This window comes from Vidua macroura, chromosome 14 (genome assembly GCF_024509145.1).
Source record: "Vidua macroura isolate BioBank_ID:100142 chromosome 14, ASM2450914v1, whole genome shotgun sequence".
Classification (NCBI taxonomy): domain Eukaryota; kingdom Metazoa; phylum Chordata; class Aves; order Passeriformes; family Viduidae; genus Vidua; species Vidua macroura.
The window spans coordinates 7,376,675-7,391,406 of NC_071584.1; the positions used below are offsets into that span (position 1 = coordinate 7,376,675).

General features: G+C 39.5%; 1 protein-coding gene across 1 annotated transcript in view; it reads right to left on the reverse strand.

The window, feature by feature from the left end:
* Positions 1–6,508: 6,508 nt before the first annotated feature.
* LOC128814565 (mucin-1-like) overlaps positions 6,509–14,732 on the reverse strand; it is a 37,897-nt gene continuing 29,673 nt past the window's right edge. The window contains exon 8 of the mRNA XM_053990510.1: positions 6,509–6,654. Within this exon, the coding sequence (XP_053846485.1) occupies positions 6,514–6,654 (141 nt within the window). The 3' untranslated portion in view covers positions 6,509–6,513. The remainder of the gene's footprint in view (positions 6,655–14,732) is intronic.

Here is a 14,732-nt window from a genome sequence, read left to right on the forward strand (position 1 = left end):
TTGGGCAAATTTGACCCATTGTGCTGGTAATGCAATGACATTTAAATTGTAAAAAATGTATTAAGCTGCGTTAGAGGACTGTGCTCATCTTCATATAAAATATTAACTTTCCATTTGCCTGTGGGAAAGGAAACACCTCAGAGCAATTTCTTGGGTTTTATAGCAAAATAGCAGCTAAAAAGCTGGAATGATGTGTCCCCTGAGAAATGCTCCAAATGGCTGAAAGAAATGTCCCCCAGTGGCCAGCTCCAGAAGCTTTCTACAATCATATGGAAAAAATATGCTGGTGTAGATGTGCCCTGTTCACCTGAACTCTGTTTCAGTTTATTTTGTACCATCTTACTGGACTTTTGTGAGAATTATTATTCAGACAGGTTTCTAAAGACTTTCTTATTAGTTGGCTTTTGTCAGATGTGATGTCAGTTGGTACAAGGTGTGAGAATATGTTGTCAGAGCAAGGTTTTTGATATGTTAACGGTTCAATTTTCATTATATATATTATATATTTTATATTAGAATGGAAAGGATTTGTTCTATTCCTGTTTCCCATTGGCAGAGGCTGAAGTTGAACTGAAACAGAAATTCCAGTCGGTTCTCCTGGTTTAAAAAAAAAAGTAATGTCAGCCTGAAGATTTGTGGAGATATGGATAGAGAAAAGGGAAAGGCAAGAGCTTGAGCTGCACCCAGCAGCAGGACTCATGGAAACCCACAGCATCCCTTCCTCTATAATTCCTCAGTTCTTTTACTCTCCACTTACAACTACAAAAAGCATTAGAACCTGCTATAAGAAAGTCCTTGCTTACATTTTTATATGAACTCCATTTCTTAGCCTTTATAAGTGGTTTGCAAAATATACAAGTAATTTTGATGAATAGAAAATAGAAATTGATGGTTTTCATTTAAGTTATATCACCTTTCCCCATATATGCCATCTTTTCAGAACTGAGGAGCAAATACAATGTCCAACAGATGTATGAAAATAACAATATTAATTCAACAGAAACTGTTAGAAACCACCATTATTTGGTCTTAGCCTGTCTGAGCTGAGGATGATTCCAAAGAACCCTTAAGAGCAGACTTTTCATACTTTCCTGTTTGATAGTCCATGTAATATGGCTGGGCCAATCCAGCCCATTTTCTGGGGTACATAAAAGGTAGCAGCTGTATCTCCCCTTGACTGCATGAGCTGTTTTGAAAACTAATAATGGAAGGGTCTGTGAGGCAGAAATGCCTTTCAGGAGAGTGGGAGCTCTCCAGCAGATTACTGGGAAGAATGGGATGCCATCATAGTCACTGCAAAGGTCTATACAGCTTTAAATGTTCTGTATAGAATCCTGATTTCCTTGGAAGGTTACTTTAGATAAACAAAGTTCCCTTCTTTTCTCACTTGTTCAATAAGTGAACAAACCTTTGAAAAACCTGTACATGATAAAAGTATTCCTTGAAATAATCTCAAACAGAATGTAGCCACAAGGTAAAATTCTAACAAGAGCAAAAATTGGTCATGCACCATTACTTTCTGACACACAAAATAGCCAGCTTAGATTTTATGTTATCATTAAATAAATAGGAACTAACAAAAAGTCGTTTTTTTCTTTCTCTGTCCTTATTACTGCAGAATATATTTTGACAATGCTTTCTCCGTTAATTTGGACCCAACTCAACCTTACTTTTATTCTGTATAATGATTTCCAGTAAGGTAAAGTGGTTATATAGTGCTGCATTTTGGATTTCACAGCTTTCTACTCCCACTTGGGTAGGCAGGGAAAGGGGAGGGTATGGGAGGTGGGTTTCAGTGGGTGACCAGAGCAGCTCCTCTGCAGTAGTGTGGAAGGAATGCTGTACTGAGGCTTGGCTCACCTCACTCCAGCTAAACTGGACGCAACCTCTAGACATGCCTTCACTTGTTACTATTAATAAGGATAGACTGCCTTCTGATTTACTCTGGGCAACATTCTTCTAACACTAGCCCTAGAATTACACCTTCCTCTGACATAAGATCAGCAAAGCCCTTGCAGAATGTTACCTGATATGACTGAGGATTTCTGACTTGTCTCCTATTCTGGAAGCCACTCCAGATGGCAGGCAGCTCGCTCTGCTGCTTACCGGAAAACACAAAAAGCCTTTGGAAACAATGCAGCTAAAGAAAGCCTGTAGGGCTACTGCTTTTCTTTTTAGTCCTGGCACTTCTGTTCCACCTTACTAGTGTGTGAATAAGAGCAAATGAGGTGCATGGTAGAAAAAAAAGTGTTGATAAAGACGTTGTTACATCTAACTCAGGTCATCGGCACAGTAATAAGTGTTTTAGTGAGCATCTGTTCCTCCCTGCTGTTATCAGCAGCCAGTTCATCTCTCCTATCTTCATCAGAGTCCCATGGTCCCACTGTTCTCCCTCTCCCCACAGGAACTGCATCCTCCCCTTCCTGAACAGTCAGCCAGCGCCTTCCAGAGTCATTCCCTTTCCCGTTAATTACCCCACTCCTGAGGGGAGAGAGAAAAGAAAGATTCTACTGAAAATCAGAAAAAAAAAAAAAATACAAAGTTTGAAACATATAATCTATATGATTCAGTGGTCAAAGGGAATGGAGATCAATGCTGTTCTGTAAATGTTAAATCACTGGGGTATTAATCAAAAGATTTAAGTTTGTCTTTCTCCTCTGAAACTATAGAGCAATAAATGCACAGAACAATGCAACATCTTCCACTCTTAAAATTACAAAATAAGTCTGAAATCTGGGTTCTGATTTGTCTCTAACCCTTTTGATCTGAGATTAGTAGTTCAACACTTCACTAAAGTCTCTGAAAATGCCAGATGAGGTCTCAAATAGAAGTAGAACACTTTAGGGCTGACACAGTTATCAATCCTGCCCTTCTCTGCATTGAGTATTTGAAAAGTGCATCTTCACCCTCAAATTAGAACAGAGAAAGATTCAAATAATTATTATTTCAGCCACTTCATATTCATTTTTTGTTGTTATCACATGTTTGGCTGAACAGAGGTATTTATGGGAGACAAATTGCCTTTCCCTAGACTGCTGCTCAGGTATGGTATCACTGAGCCCATCATGGGTTCAGAGAGGAGGCAGGTCAAAGAGCCAAAGAGCTGGATAATTCCTTCTTTGCGCCATGACAGGGAGTGAGCTATTTAACAGGCAGGTGTGAATTGCACCTTATGCAAGTAAGGAGAAGGAGAAAACACTGGCTGAGTCACAATTCGTCCAGCAGCTTTAACTGCACGGGCAGGGAAGTGCTGGACTGCATCCCACCCACCTCTCCTTCCGACTACAAGGGAACCCTAATCCTGAGAGTAAGACTAGCTACGAGGCTCTGGTGCAAAGTCAAGTTGCAAAACCCAGAAACAGATTCCATTCCCAGCATGACACTAATGGAATATCTCAGTGGTGAATGGTTGTTTGAAAGTTGGTGTATGAAAGACCAGAGATATAAATGATACGTAAGTGCTGCAAGCTCCAAGAAAAATGACCAATGCACTGTAGTTCCTGTTACGATGATTAGCTACAAATGGAACACACAGGTTTGGATGCTTTTTGCTTGCTAAAAACAAGCCCTGGGGGGCTAGGGAGGGGGAAAAGGAGTGTTTCCAATATTTCCTTCTTTTTGTTTTTATGCAAAGCTGAAAATGCCACAATATGAGATGTCATCTAGGCAAGTAAGCTGTTTGGGTCAGACCCCATGGCTGGCTTGGTGGGACAGAACATTGAAGGGACCTTGGCACTGGTCACAGAGACGTGAAGAACAGGGGGCTGCAAGTCCAGGCTTGGGGGTGTCTTACCCTTGGTCAAAGAACTTTGTTTAAGGCAACTAACTCTAGTCAAGACAAAGCCCCTAGTGGCTCACTAACCTCTTTGACATGGAAGTTACAGTTGTGCCAGGCCTTTTGTCTGACTCTTGACTTGTTTTCAGTTTTCTGTCTGTGATTATATTTTCTACTCTTGCTTTACAGCCACAGGATTCCCTGTGCAGGATGCAGTGTTCCAATGCACTTTTTTCATAAGGCCATTGGCAGTTTTTGAATGCAGACTGTAAAAAATTGTACTGGTAGAGCTCACCAGGTGATCTAAGGTATTCTGGGCTATAAAATGAGCGTGTCTGTGCCTTAATTTTGGTAAGTAAATTGTTCAATGAGATAAAGACAATATTCCTTTTTATAGTGAATTGCTATAAATGGGATTTTTCACTTCTTAGAAGACCAGCATATCAGGTCAAATAATAGATGATATAGTAAACCTAATTTATTCTCTTTCTCTTTTTCTCTTTTCCTCTCATCCTTTCATCACTAGGAGTTAAAATTTCATGAGACGATTATATATACAATTGCATTCTGCCACGGTTTGCTATATTTTGCTTCACCTTTGGGTAAAGATAGATTTTTTTGCCTCCCAAGGAGGAACTCAGTCACTTCATAGCCATAACTTCTATTATCTTCTTGCCTGGAGAGCTTAGATCTATTCAACTGTGAAATAGCTCATCCCTGTATTATGCAACCCTGGTAATTCTCTGTTTGGCATTACTCATAGATGCCCAGGGTGGAAGCATCAACTCCAGGAAATGAGGGTGGGAAGTTGAATGTAGCACCAGAACTTTACAATCAGAGGCAGGAGGAAAAAACCAAATATATTCACGTATCTTAGAAAAGTGCAGGATAAAAAAATTGAAAAATTGTCTTTGAAAACGGACTGTCTTTCAATAGAGTGTGAGATATTTCTGGAGAGTAAATCCCAGCTCTTTGTGGCATTTTCCATTATGCAACTGAGAATTTCAAGTCAGAGAATTTTTATCCACTGTCTAGATTCAATAAGAAGCCTAGTTTGTATTTACACTTATGCACACACTCACACATTATGGAGATGTCAGAAGAGATGCCACAGTTAAAGATGGTTGGTTAGAATATACAGATAAAGCAGTACTAAAATCAACTTTCTTCACACTCCAATGAATTCAGACTGAATTTGATATCCAACTGACAATCTAACTGTTTAGAAGAAAGTTTAATTATGGCTTTGTCTTTGGCAAATAACTTGGTGGCTTCCATAGGAAATTTCCTCTTCCAGCTCTTGGTTATGTCTACAGGCTGGATTAAAGCTTTCAAAATGTGTGGGTTTAATTTTTATTTAAGATCCTTTCCATGGCCAAAGACAATTGTAAGTTATCACAAATAAATCCAATATGCTGTGTTTTAGGGTTTTTTGGGGTTACTGCAGTGTTTTGGGGCAGGCTGTGCATCAATGTGCCTGTGTGGATGGCAGAGTGAGGCAGCAGCTCTTTTGTACTGTCTGAGCAACACCTGGGTTTCACCTTGACAACAGATTAAAGAAGTAGGTTTTTTGAGTTAATGTGGCAGCTGCATAAAGTTTGGAGCTGCAAACAGAAAAATCAACCTTTCTGGATTCTTGTCTCAGAATGATGGAATTTGTACATTTTTAATAAATAAGCAGAAATGCAACAGTTCTTCTATTTCTTTTTCCCTGCTGAATCAGAATATCCTAAAACCATTAAATATTGATTTTACTACTTGGGTCAAAAGAGATCCTACAGTCCATATCCTCCCAGGCATTCTCCAGCTAAAATATTATCTTCTTCTCCTGCTCTGCTATTGATATAATACCCCCAGTCTAATACTATCTTGAACTGGTTCATTTTTGACATTTTAAATGTGAACATATTTACTTTTTGGTTTTCAGAACAGTTTATAGTGAACCACACAAAGATTAATCAGTAAGTCTGCTCCAATCTCCATCTACTTTTATTTTGCCTTATTCCAAACCAACTTTTTAGGTCAGGACAGGAGATAAACAGAAAAGAAAATGTATCTAAGTGTTTGGAGTAACTAGAAGATGTAAAATGGGCATGGTTTTGTATTAATTGATGAAAATTTTAGAAGAAAATGTATATAGCAGAGACTTTAAGAAGTGTGTGAAACAAAGGCAGATGGATATTTGTATGGAGCCTGCAGCTAACGTAAATTCCACTTTTTTAAGGGGAAATATCTCTGTGATTCCTTACCTGCTTCTTTCCTGGGCATCAATTGGGCATTCACAACTGCAAAAATTCTGGTGGACCTATCCAGAACTCCAAATCCTTCCTGATTTTTATCCAGTTCTTTTTGCAAGAACAATAATACATTCTTTAAAATTGTTTGAATGTCAAATGATATTGTCTCAGGTGGCTCTGTAGAAAATATTATTTACAATATTTTTCCATTCCCAAAATAATTCAGTTGCAGATTGTTTTGACTGTCTTTTTGCTAAAACACAGAGAGCATTGTAGCAGGCAAAATATAAATTTGACAGGTAAAAACAGCTTAAAAGCATATGGTTTGCCTATGCTGCATCACACAATGTCATTCTCAATTATAGACACCAAATCCAAACACTTTGAAACATTTTGAAGGTGTTTGACAGTTTAGAAACCTTCATCCACATAAAAGTAGCATAATATTTTAAAATTACTGATGAAGAATGATATGAAAATACTTGGTCCTGATTATTTTTGTCAGTGAACTTTGGGAATGTGATGGATGAAATTGAAACTCCTTGGCCACGGTAGTGTAGTTTGGCAGAGGCTCCAAAGGAAGCAAGTGCCTTCTTGCTCCAAAGGAAGAAAGTGAGCTGAAACTGGATCAAGAAATTTGCTCTAGGAAAGAATACACCATAAATTCATGTGCTAAATATCATTAGTGATATCATAATTGATTGTGTTGGTGAATATTTAAGTAGGAGTGAAAAGAAGTTGTCTCCTGGGAGATTTCCACTTCACACAACAAATGAATATTTCTACATCAATCTTCCCCATCATCAGAAAGAAGGTTGTGCCACAGCACCTCAACACAAACACCCTCCTCTTGATTATATTTTAGACCTGAAATACAGGGAAACAAAATAACTGGTGTGGTAGGAGTGGTGGAAGAACTGTGACATCTTCCCTCATTACAAATTAGGTAGTGAGGTACTTCAAAATGGAAAATTGACTTTTTGCCATCTGCAAGTCATAATCTTACTCTTAATGCTTTGGTAGTCTAATTAATGTAAATGCACAAGTCTGAATAATTGCTTTGGGGTCATCTTAATTAGAACTTCCATCTTTTAATTGGCAAAGAGATTAATTAAGATAGACCCTCAACTGTCCACTAAATTCCATGCCTTATATTTTGTGAAGAATTTTTCCATCTCTACACTAGTGCAGGTCAAGAATACTAATCCTACCTCACTCTTCCACTCTGCCAGCTACAAAGGGAAATATTCCTCTGACATGCATACTAAATCTGGCTCCCTGCATTTCCTGTGAATGGATGAGCTGTGGAAGAAACAGCTGTCACCACTAAAACCCCACCTCTGGAAATGCAGAGGTACAGAAAGGGCAGAGCAGAGGGAGCAGAGCTCCACACTGGGAGGACCCAAACAGAGACCAGCCCACTCAGAGAAGCACTGGACATGGCCAAGCCTGGGCAGTGGCTTGGTAGCCTGAGGAAGAGGAGCCATGGTAGGAAATTCCTGGGAAGGAAAAGTGTGGAGAAAGAACTTAAAACCTTGATAGTGTGAGAGTTCTTAATGCACAACTTTCTTGTATCCAGAATGCATGATTTCTCATTAATTTCACAATCTCAACGCTAGAAATGACTTAAAGTACAACTGCACTGGGTTTTCAGGGGAAATTAAATGAGAACTGGAAAAAAATTGGCAAGTGGCATTTCCAGCCAAGTGCCTCTGGCAGATGTAAAGATTTCTGAGCTATTTACAGCCACCCCCTGGTTCCGCTGTTCAGTTTGTTTCATCAGATGGGGTCCAATAGACCTCTTAGCTCAAAGTAAATTTCATCAGGTTTTGAGTTTCTCAGAACTTTTCCTGTCTGGGAAGAGGCAGACCTCTGCAAAAATTGAATTTTCTTGACAAAAAATAAAATAAAATAAAATCTTAACTACCAACCTATGCCAAATCAATTCCTCCACACTACCAGTCATCCAAGGACTGTTCAGGATAGTCTGGGGTCAGAGTGATTAATAGTTAAAGTGCTAATGAAGTAAAAAAAGCTAGTTAGAAGATTTATTGCCAAATCAGGTACTTCTTACTTAAAGAGTTGAACCAAAAGTCAACATTTCCCCTTCAAATTGGGATTCTGTCTTGTCTATTCAATGTCAGATGCTTGGGGATGCTGAGTTATACAAATGGTGTCTGTCCAAATCCCAGATACACAGGAGGGGGACATGGAGCTGCAACCCCACCAGAACTCCACTGCCTTAGAGTCAGCTGAGATTACCACGGGAAGTTATATCTTCTTTAAGTATTTTCCTCAGATGAAAACAAATAAAATACCTGTCCTATAGACTGCTACAACCTGTTGGGAGGGCAGCAGTGATATAAACATGTTCATCTTCTTTCTCTTTTGTCAAAAAAGAACACATTTCTACCACAGCTGCATATAAAAAATTAAATAAATTAGAAAATGGGGTTGAGGGGATTTTTTGGTAACAGATTCAAACTTCATCAGCTCAGAAACTGCAAGTGTAAGAGGCTTTTTTCCCTAACAAAACTGTCTATGCCTTGCCATGAACTGATGCACCTCTTTATAGTGTTTCCTTCAAATATAAATTTAGAAATAGAAAACATACTACACCACCACCACCATGGAAAGTGTGCTGCTTCAACCTGTGAAGCTGGGCACAGAGTAATAATAAAGTGTTAGCATAGAAATACAGTACAAACCAGCACCTGTATATTAATAGAAATGTTTACCTCCAAAATTATTTCAGTGATCCAGCAAAGCCTCAAGTTGCCATGATTATTACTATACCAAAGTCAGATCAGAATGTGAATAACCTCAGTTTTTCACTTAAAAAAAGCCAAACCACACATTTTCTCACACTCTGAAAATAAAGATATAAGGTAGTTCAATGTGAGGGATATGACCCAGCTGGCTTTTTCATTTTTTTTCATGATGAAATGTTGCTAAATGTCTCAGCGCCAACAAATGAAAACAACTGTGTGAAAAAACTGAATGCCTTTGAAGAAAATCCTGCTAGTTGAAGGAAATTGTCAGTCTGCAAAACAGGCATGTTCAGATTGCTGGACCTCCTCAATTTCACAGTATGGGGATTTATTTTCAACAGGTTTGTAACTGGTGGTCCAGCACAGCTCTTCTAATAACTCTTGCAACAGCTTTGAGTTGAAACTGGAGGGCAAAACCACCATCAGTGATGAAAGGTGGTGGAGTCAGCACATTTCCTGACAAAACAAAGCTTCATGAGGATCACACTTGACCTCTGTTAACAGAGGCAAAGGATAATGTGATTGTGTAGGCAATGTGCTCATAAACCTATAGGCAAATGAGACAGGGAACCCACAGCTTTACCTCTCTGTAATGCAGACTTGAGAAAAGCTGGAGAGAGAGAATAAAAACACGTTTTTATTCTCTTTGCAGCCTTTACAAACCTGGCAGACCAGCATAAAGAGGCAGAATCCAAGAGCAAAGACAATACTTCTTCTTGTTTGATTCCTTCAGCATTCAGGGAAATAGGTCTGTGTTCTCTGAAAATAACATCAGGTCTGCTTCAAAGGGCTACTGGTGTTGCACACATATTTCTTCTAAGCAGAAAACCCTGCAAAGTCCTGAACGTGTGGCTGAATGCTCAGGTCAAAGGAGCAATTGTTACTTTCAAGCTGCCTTGAAAGTGTCATCTAAGTGACATTACTGAGACCAGGGCCTCTGAAGGATCCTGGCATCAGGGCCCTCCCACAGGTCCTGGGAAGAAACCAAAGCACTTGTCCAAGGAGGAGTTTAATAATATTTCCCTTTCTGTAGTGAAGAGCTCCCTCCTGACCTTCTGGCTGCTCATATTAATTCCAGCACTGTTATAACACATGTATTTGACCTCAGAGGCAAGAAGGTGCCTTCACTGGAACATTTCCACACAGAGACTCTAAAAGCAAATGGATTGGGGTTGGAAGTGAAAGCCATGCCTTAGAAACCTGCTCATCGACAGCCCTTCCTCTCCTCTGGACATAAATACCCCTTCTCTGACAGGGTCCTCAAAGCCCTAAATCCTGTGGGGCTGTGTCAGAATGTCAGAGCTGTGAGCTACAGCCAAGTGTGTGCCACACAGCAGCCTGATCCAGCAGGTGCTGAGGAATTGTACTGCTGTACCCAGCTGTCCTGGAGTGATGTAGCACATCATAAAACCAAGACAGGCACTGAAGAAAAATGACTCTTAGGAAATATGTCAGGACTTCTTTTGGAACTTCTTTAGTTCCTTACCAAATGGAAAATGTGTCAAAACTAGAAGGGAAATAAGCAGCAGTTAAAAAAATTGTTTTTCTCTTTAAGGAAAGATTATCTCTACTTCTTGCATGGATATGCATTTTTATGTAGGCTCTTCTCTGACTTTTACATGCCCTGGATAAATAAGTGACAGGTATGTGAGAATAATATAAAATCAACATCTTCATATAGATTACTTTCCTTGATATCACATAATTCATCGTCTTTATTGTAGATCAATCATTTCCCACCTAACCTTCATCAAAAATAATCCTGAATATTATTCTACCATCTTGCCTACAAGAGAAGCAGAGCAAAGCTGAAACTAATTTGGGATCCAGAGTCTACGGCGTGCCTTTAGTATCAGGCAGGAGTTAATAGAACTGGCACTGAACTGACTTCTGAGCTGCTTACCAAGGAATGTGGGAAAACTGAGAAAAAATGCACCTTAGTCTATGCCAGTCAGGGCAGGAGAGGAGGTTGGGGAGGCTGCTTCCCAGTCCCCAGGGGCTCCAGCATCGAGGCCCCACCTATACAGCACCATGCAGGAGCTACCAGTTCCTCCCAGCAGGCACAGCTGAGCTCTGGGCATCCTGTTCAGACCCTCTGCTCAAGAAACTGCAAGGAAACAACCTCAAAAATGCACCATTTGATGGGCTCTCAAGATCTGACTCCATTCACCTCTCTTTTTTTTAAAGTTTTGCTAAGTATATTATGGTGTTTGGAAGCAGAAGTTCAGATTCTCCTTCTGCCAGGACTACTTTTCTTTATTTTGGTCAGAACTGAAAGTTAATTATTTCCTGCTTCAAGAGCAGTAGAGTGTTTATTGGGATGTTCCCTACAAACTTATCAGAAGTGTTATAGCTCAGTAATAAATGAGCTTCCAATTAATTAAATTCAGCTCTCCATATAGACAGATCTCTCCAGAAACTGTTTCTTCTTTTCCTCTTTCTGTATCAACATGAGTTCCTACAAAGCAGGAAGGAGGCATTCACTGGAGTTTAATATAATGATTGCAGAACGTTGTACTCATGGTGAAACTCATCCTTAGTGAATTAATGTTTAAAACAAAATAGATATATTATTAGTTTCACTCTTAAAATGTAATTTCTTTGGGTACAGACTTTGCACTTACCTTTTTTTTAATTTAAGTATTCTAAAATTGGCAGTATAAAATTGGAGCTTCCATCATTTTTAATAGAATTTTTGATAGCATTTATCTCTAATTGCCTTTAAATTACCTTTTAGAGAAGAAACTTTCATTCTTGATCAAAATAATGTGAAATACAACAAAAATTATTTGTATGTAAGAAGGAAAAGAGGATGTTTTTATTTTTTGCAGGTGTTACCTGCAGTGGGAAGGTTTTGAACCATCCAGCTATTTTGAGAGAGTTTTTACTACAGGGGAGTTGCTGTGAAAAAAAATTGAAGACACTTTTCTGCTTTACTTGGCTAAACATTCCATGCATTGGCAAGGAATAAAAATTAGGCTGCAAGACACTCCAACAAAACTGTTCTAAGTGCACTTATTCCACCACAGAGTTAAGGAACAAGCTTTAAACTTACTGAGTGCTCAAGGAAATGCCCTTTGGTGTCTCTGTGGTACCAAGTCCCTGGGGAAGGAGTGAAACAGAAGGGAACTCTTTGGGTTTGCTCCAGGCGTGAGCTGCAGCTTGGCCAATGTGCTGTGTGGCCATGCCAGCTGCCCTGGGAGAGGCACTTCATTGTAACACCCATGTGTGGGTGCTCACAGGTAGAGAGTGGGCTCAGGCAGATCCACGCTCCAGGGCTCTTGGTTTCTGGGAAACCAGTGGCCTAAGTCTTGATACCTGGTGTAAGAATCTTGTGTAAGAGCTAAGTTTCTCCTGAGCTCCTGATGAATAGAGGCTCAAACACCTTGCAAATGGCGAAGGAAAGGAAAAAAAAAAGTTCCCTTCCCACCTAAGAACAATGAGTGGTACAGAACAAAAACAAAATGAAGGACAGATGTAAGGGTGTGGGTGTGGGTTGTGTGGGAGTGTTATCCTGAGATCCAGGATACTGGAAATGCTGATTGGTGCAACATCCCTGCCTCGGGCCACAACAACAACTTGGGGCATAATTTTTGATTCATAAGCTAGGGAAAAGTTCAAATGGTCATTGAAAGAACTCTTGATGAAAATAAGGAATAAAATTTATGTATGACAAAAGTTTAGAGGGACTTATAAACTAAATAAGGAGGGGGAAAAAAACATTCCTATCACTCAAACTAAAAACGTGACTCCTCACAGAGCAACTCTAGAGAAAAAGTTGTCATGACTGATTCCTGAAGGCCCAGCAGTGTACACTCAGACAGCAAATGTACCTTTTAGGATAACACCACTTCCAAGTTCCTCAAGGGATCAACACCAAATGAGCAGGGAAGCAAAACTCCATCCCCTTTGTCTTGGCTTTTCTGGGCTAGTGAAGCACTGACAGAACTGCAGCCTGTGATCTTTGAGTAGGGAGAAGGGAGGAGGCTGGACAGAAAGGCTGACCCATGGCAGGAGAAGCAAACAGTCCCTTGGGCTGCTGGAGGCAGAGCCAGCAGAGCAGACACTTGCCGTGCTTGCCCATGGGAGCTGTGGTGCTGAACACAGCCAGCATCCTGCACACAACAGCCAAAGCCACGGTCTAAGGCACCAGCACCTGCATTTCACCCTCACAGTTTGTGTGACTCTTAAGCTGAAGTTCCTGAATGGAAAGTCATTGTTAAAGCATTTTCATCCTGGGCCTGTGTCAGCACCTGCTTTGACATGGGAAGTTACAAAGGCTGAGGGGGTCTGCCTAAAAACTTTGGTGCATCTATCTATATCTTCATTTATAGCAAGCCCACATTGAGCTCAAGTCTCAGCAGCTGGCTGAGCTTTCCAAAAAGCATTGATTTCTCTACCTGAAAGAGTGTGCACAGCCCTTGCTTTGAAGCTCATCCCTGGTAAGAAATCACTGTTATTGAAATCTCTCAATAGGGCACCAGCTTGCCCCATCAAATAGTATAGTAGTATTCTTTATTATTTTCTTCCCCTATAATTTATGCTGGAGAACATAATTCAGAGCAAAAATTAATAACAGCAGCCCCTGTAGATAGTGTGGTCAAACTGATCCAGATTTTTGTTAATGGCCCTCCCATCTCATTAACCATGATGTGTAATCCTGTCATTCTCACGTGCAGCCTGTCCAGCTGGGTAATTTCAGATTTGTTCAGTGGCAGAGTTGGAAGGACAAATCTCCTGCTCAAATTCAATAAGAACAGAACAGCAGCAAACCTTAGAACTGGATGTAAAATTTAATCCAGGGTTTTAAGCATGTGTTCTTGTCTACAGTTTGGTAAAGATAATAGTTGTTGATTACTTTAAGTTTTATTAATGTTGGAGTAACATGGGAAAAATTACTGGATTGCTTTCTGAGATGAAAACTGAGTCATTTCTGGGCATGCTCATATACTTACTGTACTTGGTTTCCATGATCATGCCAGGTAAAAATAAGCATGCATAAATATTTATGCAGAATATTGCTTAAGGAGGCACAGTCAGAGCATTACACAAGCATCTGTATCGACACAAGTTCGGCATACTCATCCCATAAAAGGCTGCTGCTTGTGAGACAAAAGAGGAGATTTAGTGTCTGCAATTCTTCAGGTCTCCATTATCCGGGCGTTTCTTCAGTTCAAAACCCACAGTTAGCAGGAGTGATTAGACTGTTGTCACAGAATTTATTAGGCGTACAGAGATATTAGTCATACACATAAGAGATAGAGCCCTTTATTGAAAGCTGTTAGTGGGCAACAAAGTTTTGTGGATTTTTTAATTTTTATTTTTTTAATCAAGGTGAATTTGAAATGCCTGTTACTTTTAGAAGTTATGGCTTAGTTGTGATGCAGTAATACCAGCCAGGCCATAATGCAGAATGACATCTGGGTTAGAGAAGAGCTGGTACTGCACTAATTGTCCATATAGATTTTTATTGAATAAGCTCCATTTCAATGTCTATATATATTGACACCAACTATTTCAACTTTAAATGTTCTGTCCAGAAGATTACAAATGCTGATGATATTTAATATGACATTTTAAAGACAACAGGCAGCCATGCTGGGCAGAAGTGATGGGTTAAGAGAATGACACAAGAGTGACAAAATTAGTTAAATCAGTTAAAGGTTAAAAATAAGATCTACTTTATAACACATGCATGCAGAATAACAGGGATGCTTGTTACCTTCTGAGTTACTGGGTTCATATCTTCTACAAATTATAAGGCTTAATCTAAGGCATAAATCAGATGGTTTTGCTGAATTTATTTTTCTTTGCATTGCAACATGCCTCTAAGAAAAAAAATACCCCAAAACTTTATTTTTATTTTTTTCCAAAGTCCTTAAGAAACCCAGAAAAGGCTGCCAGTAATATGAAATGTAAAGATATTACCTCTTTTCCTCTGTCTCTCTC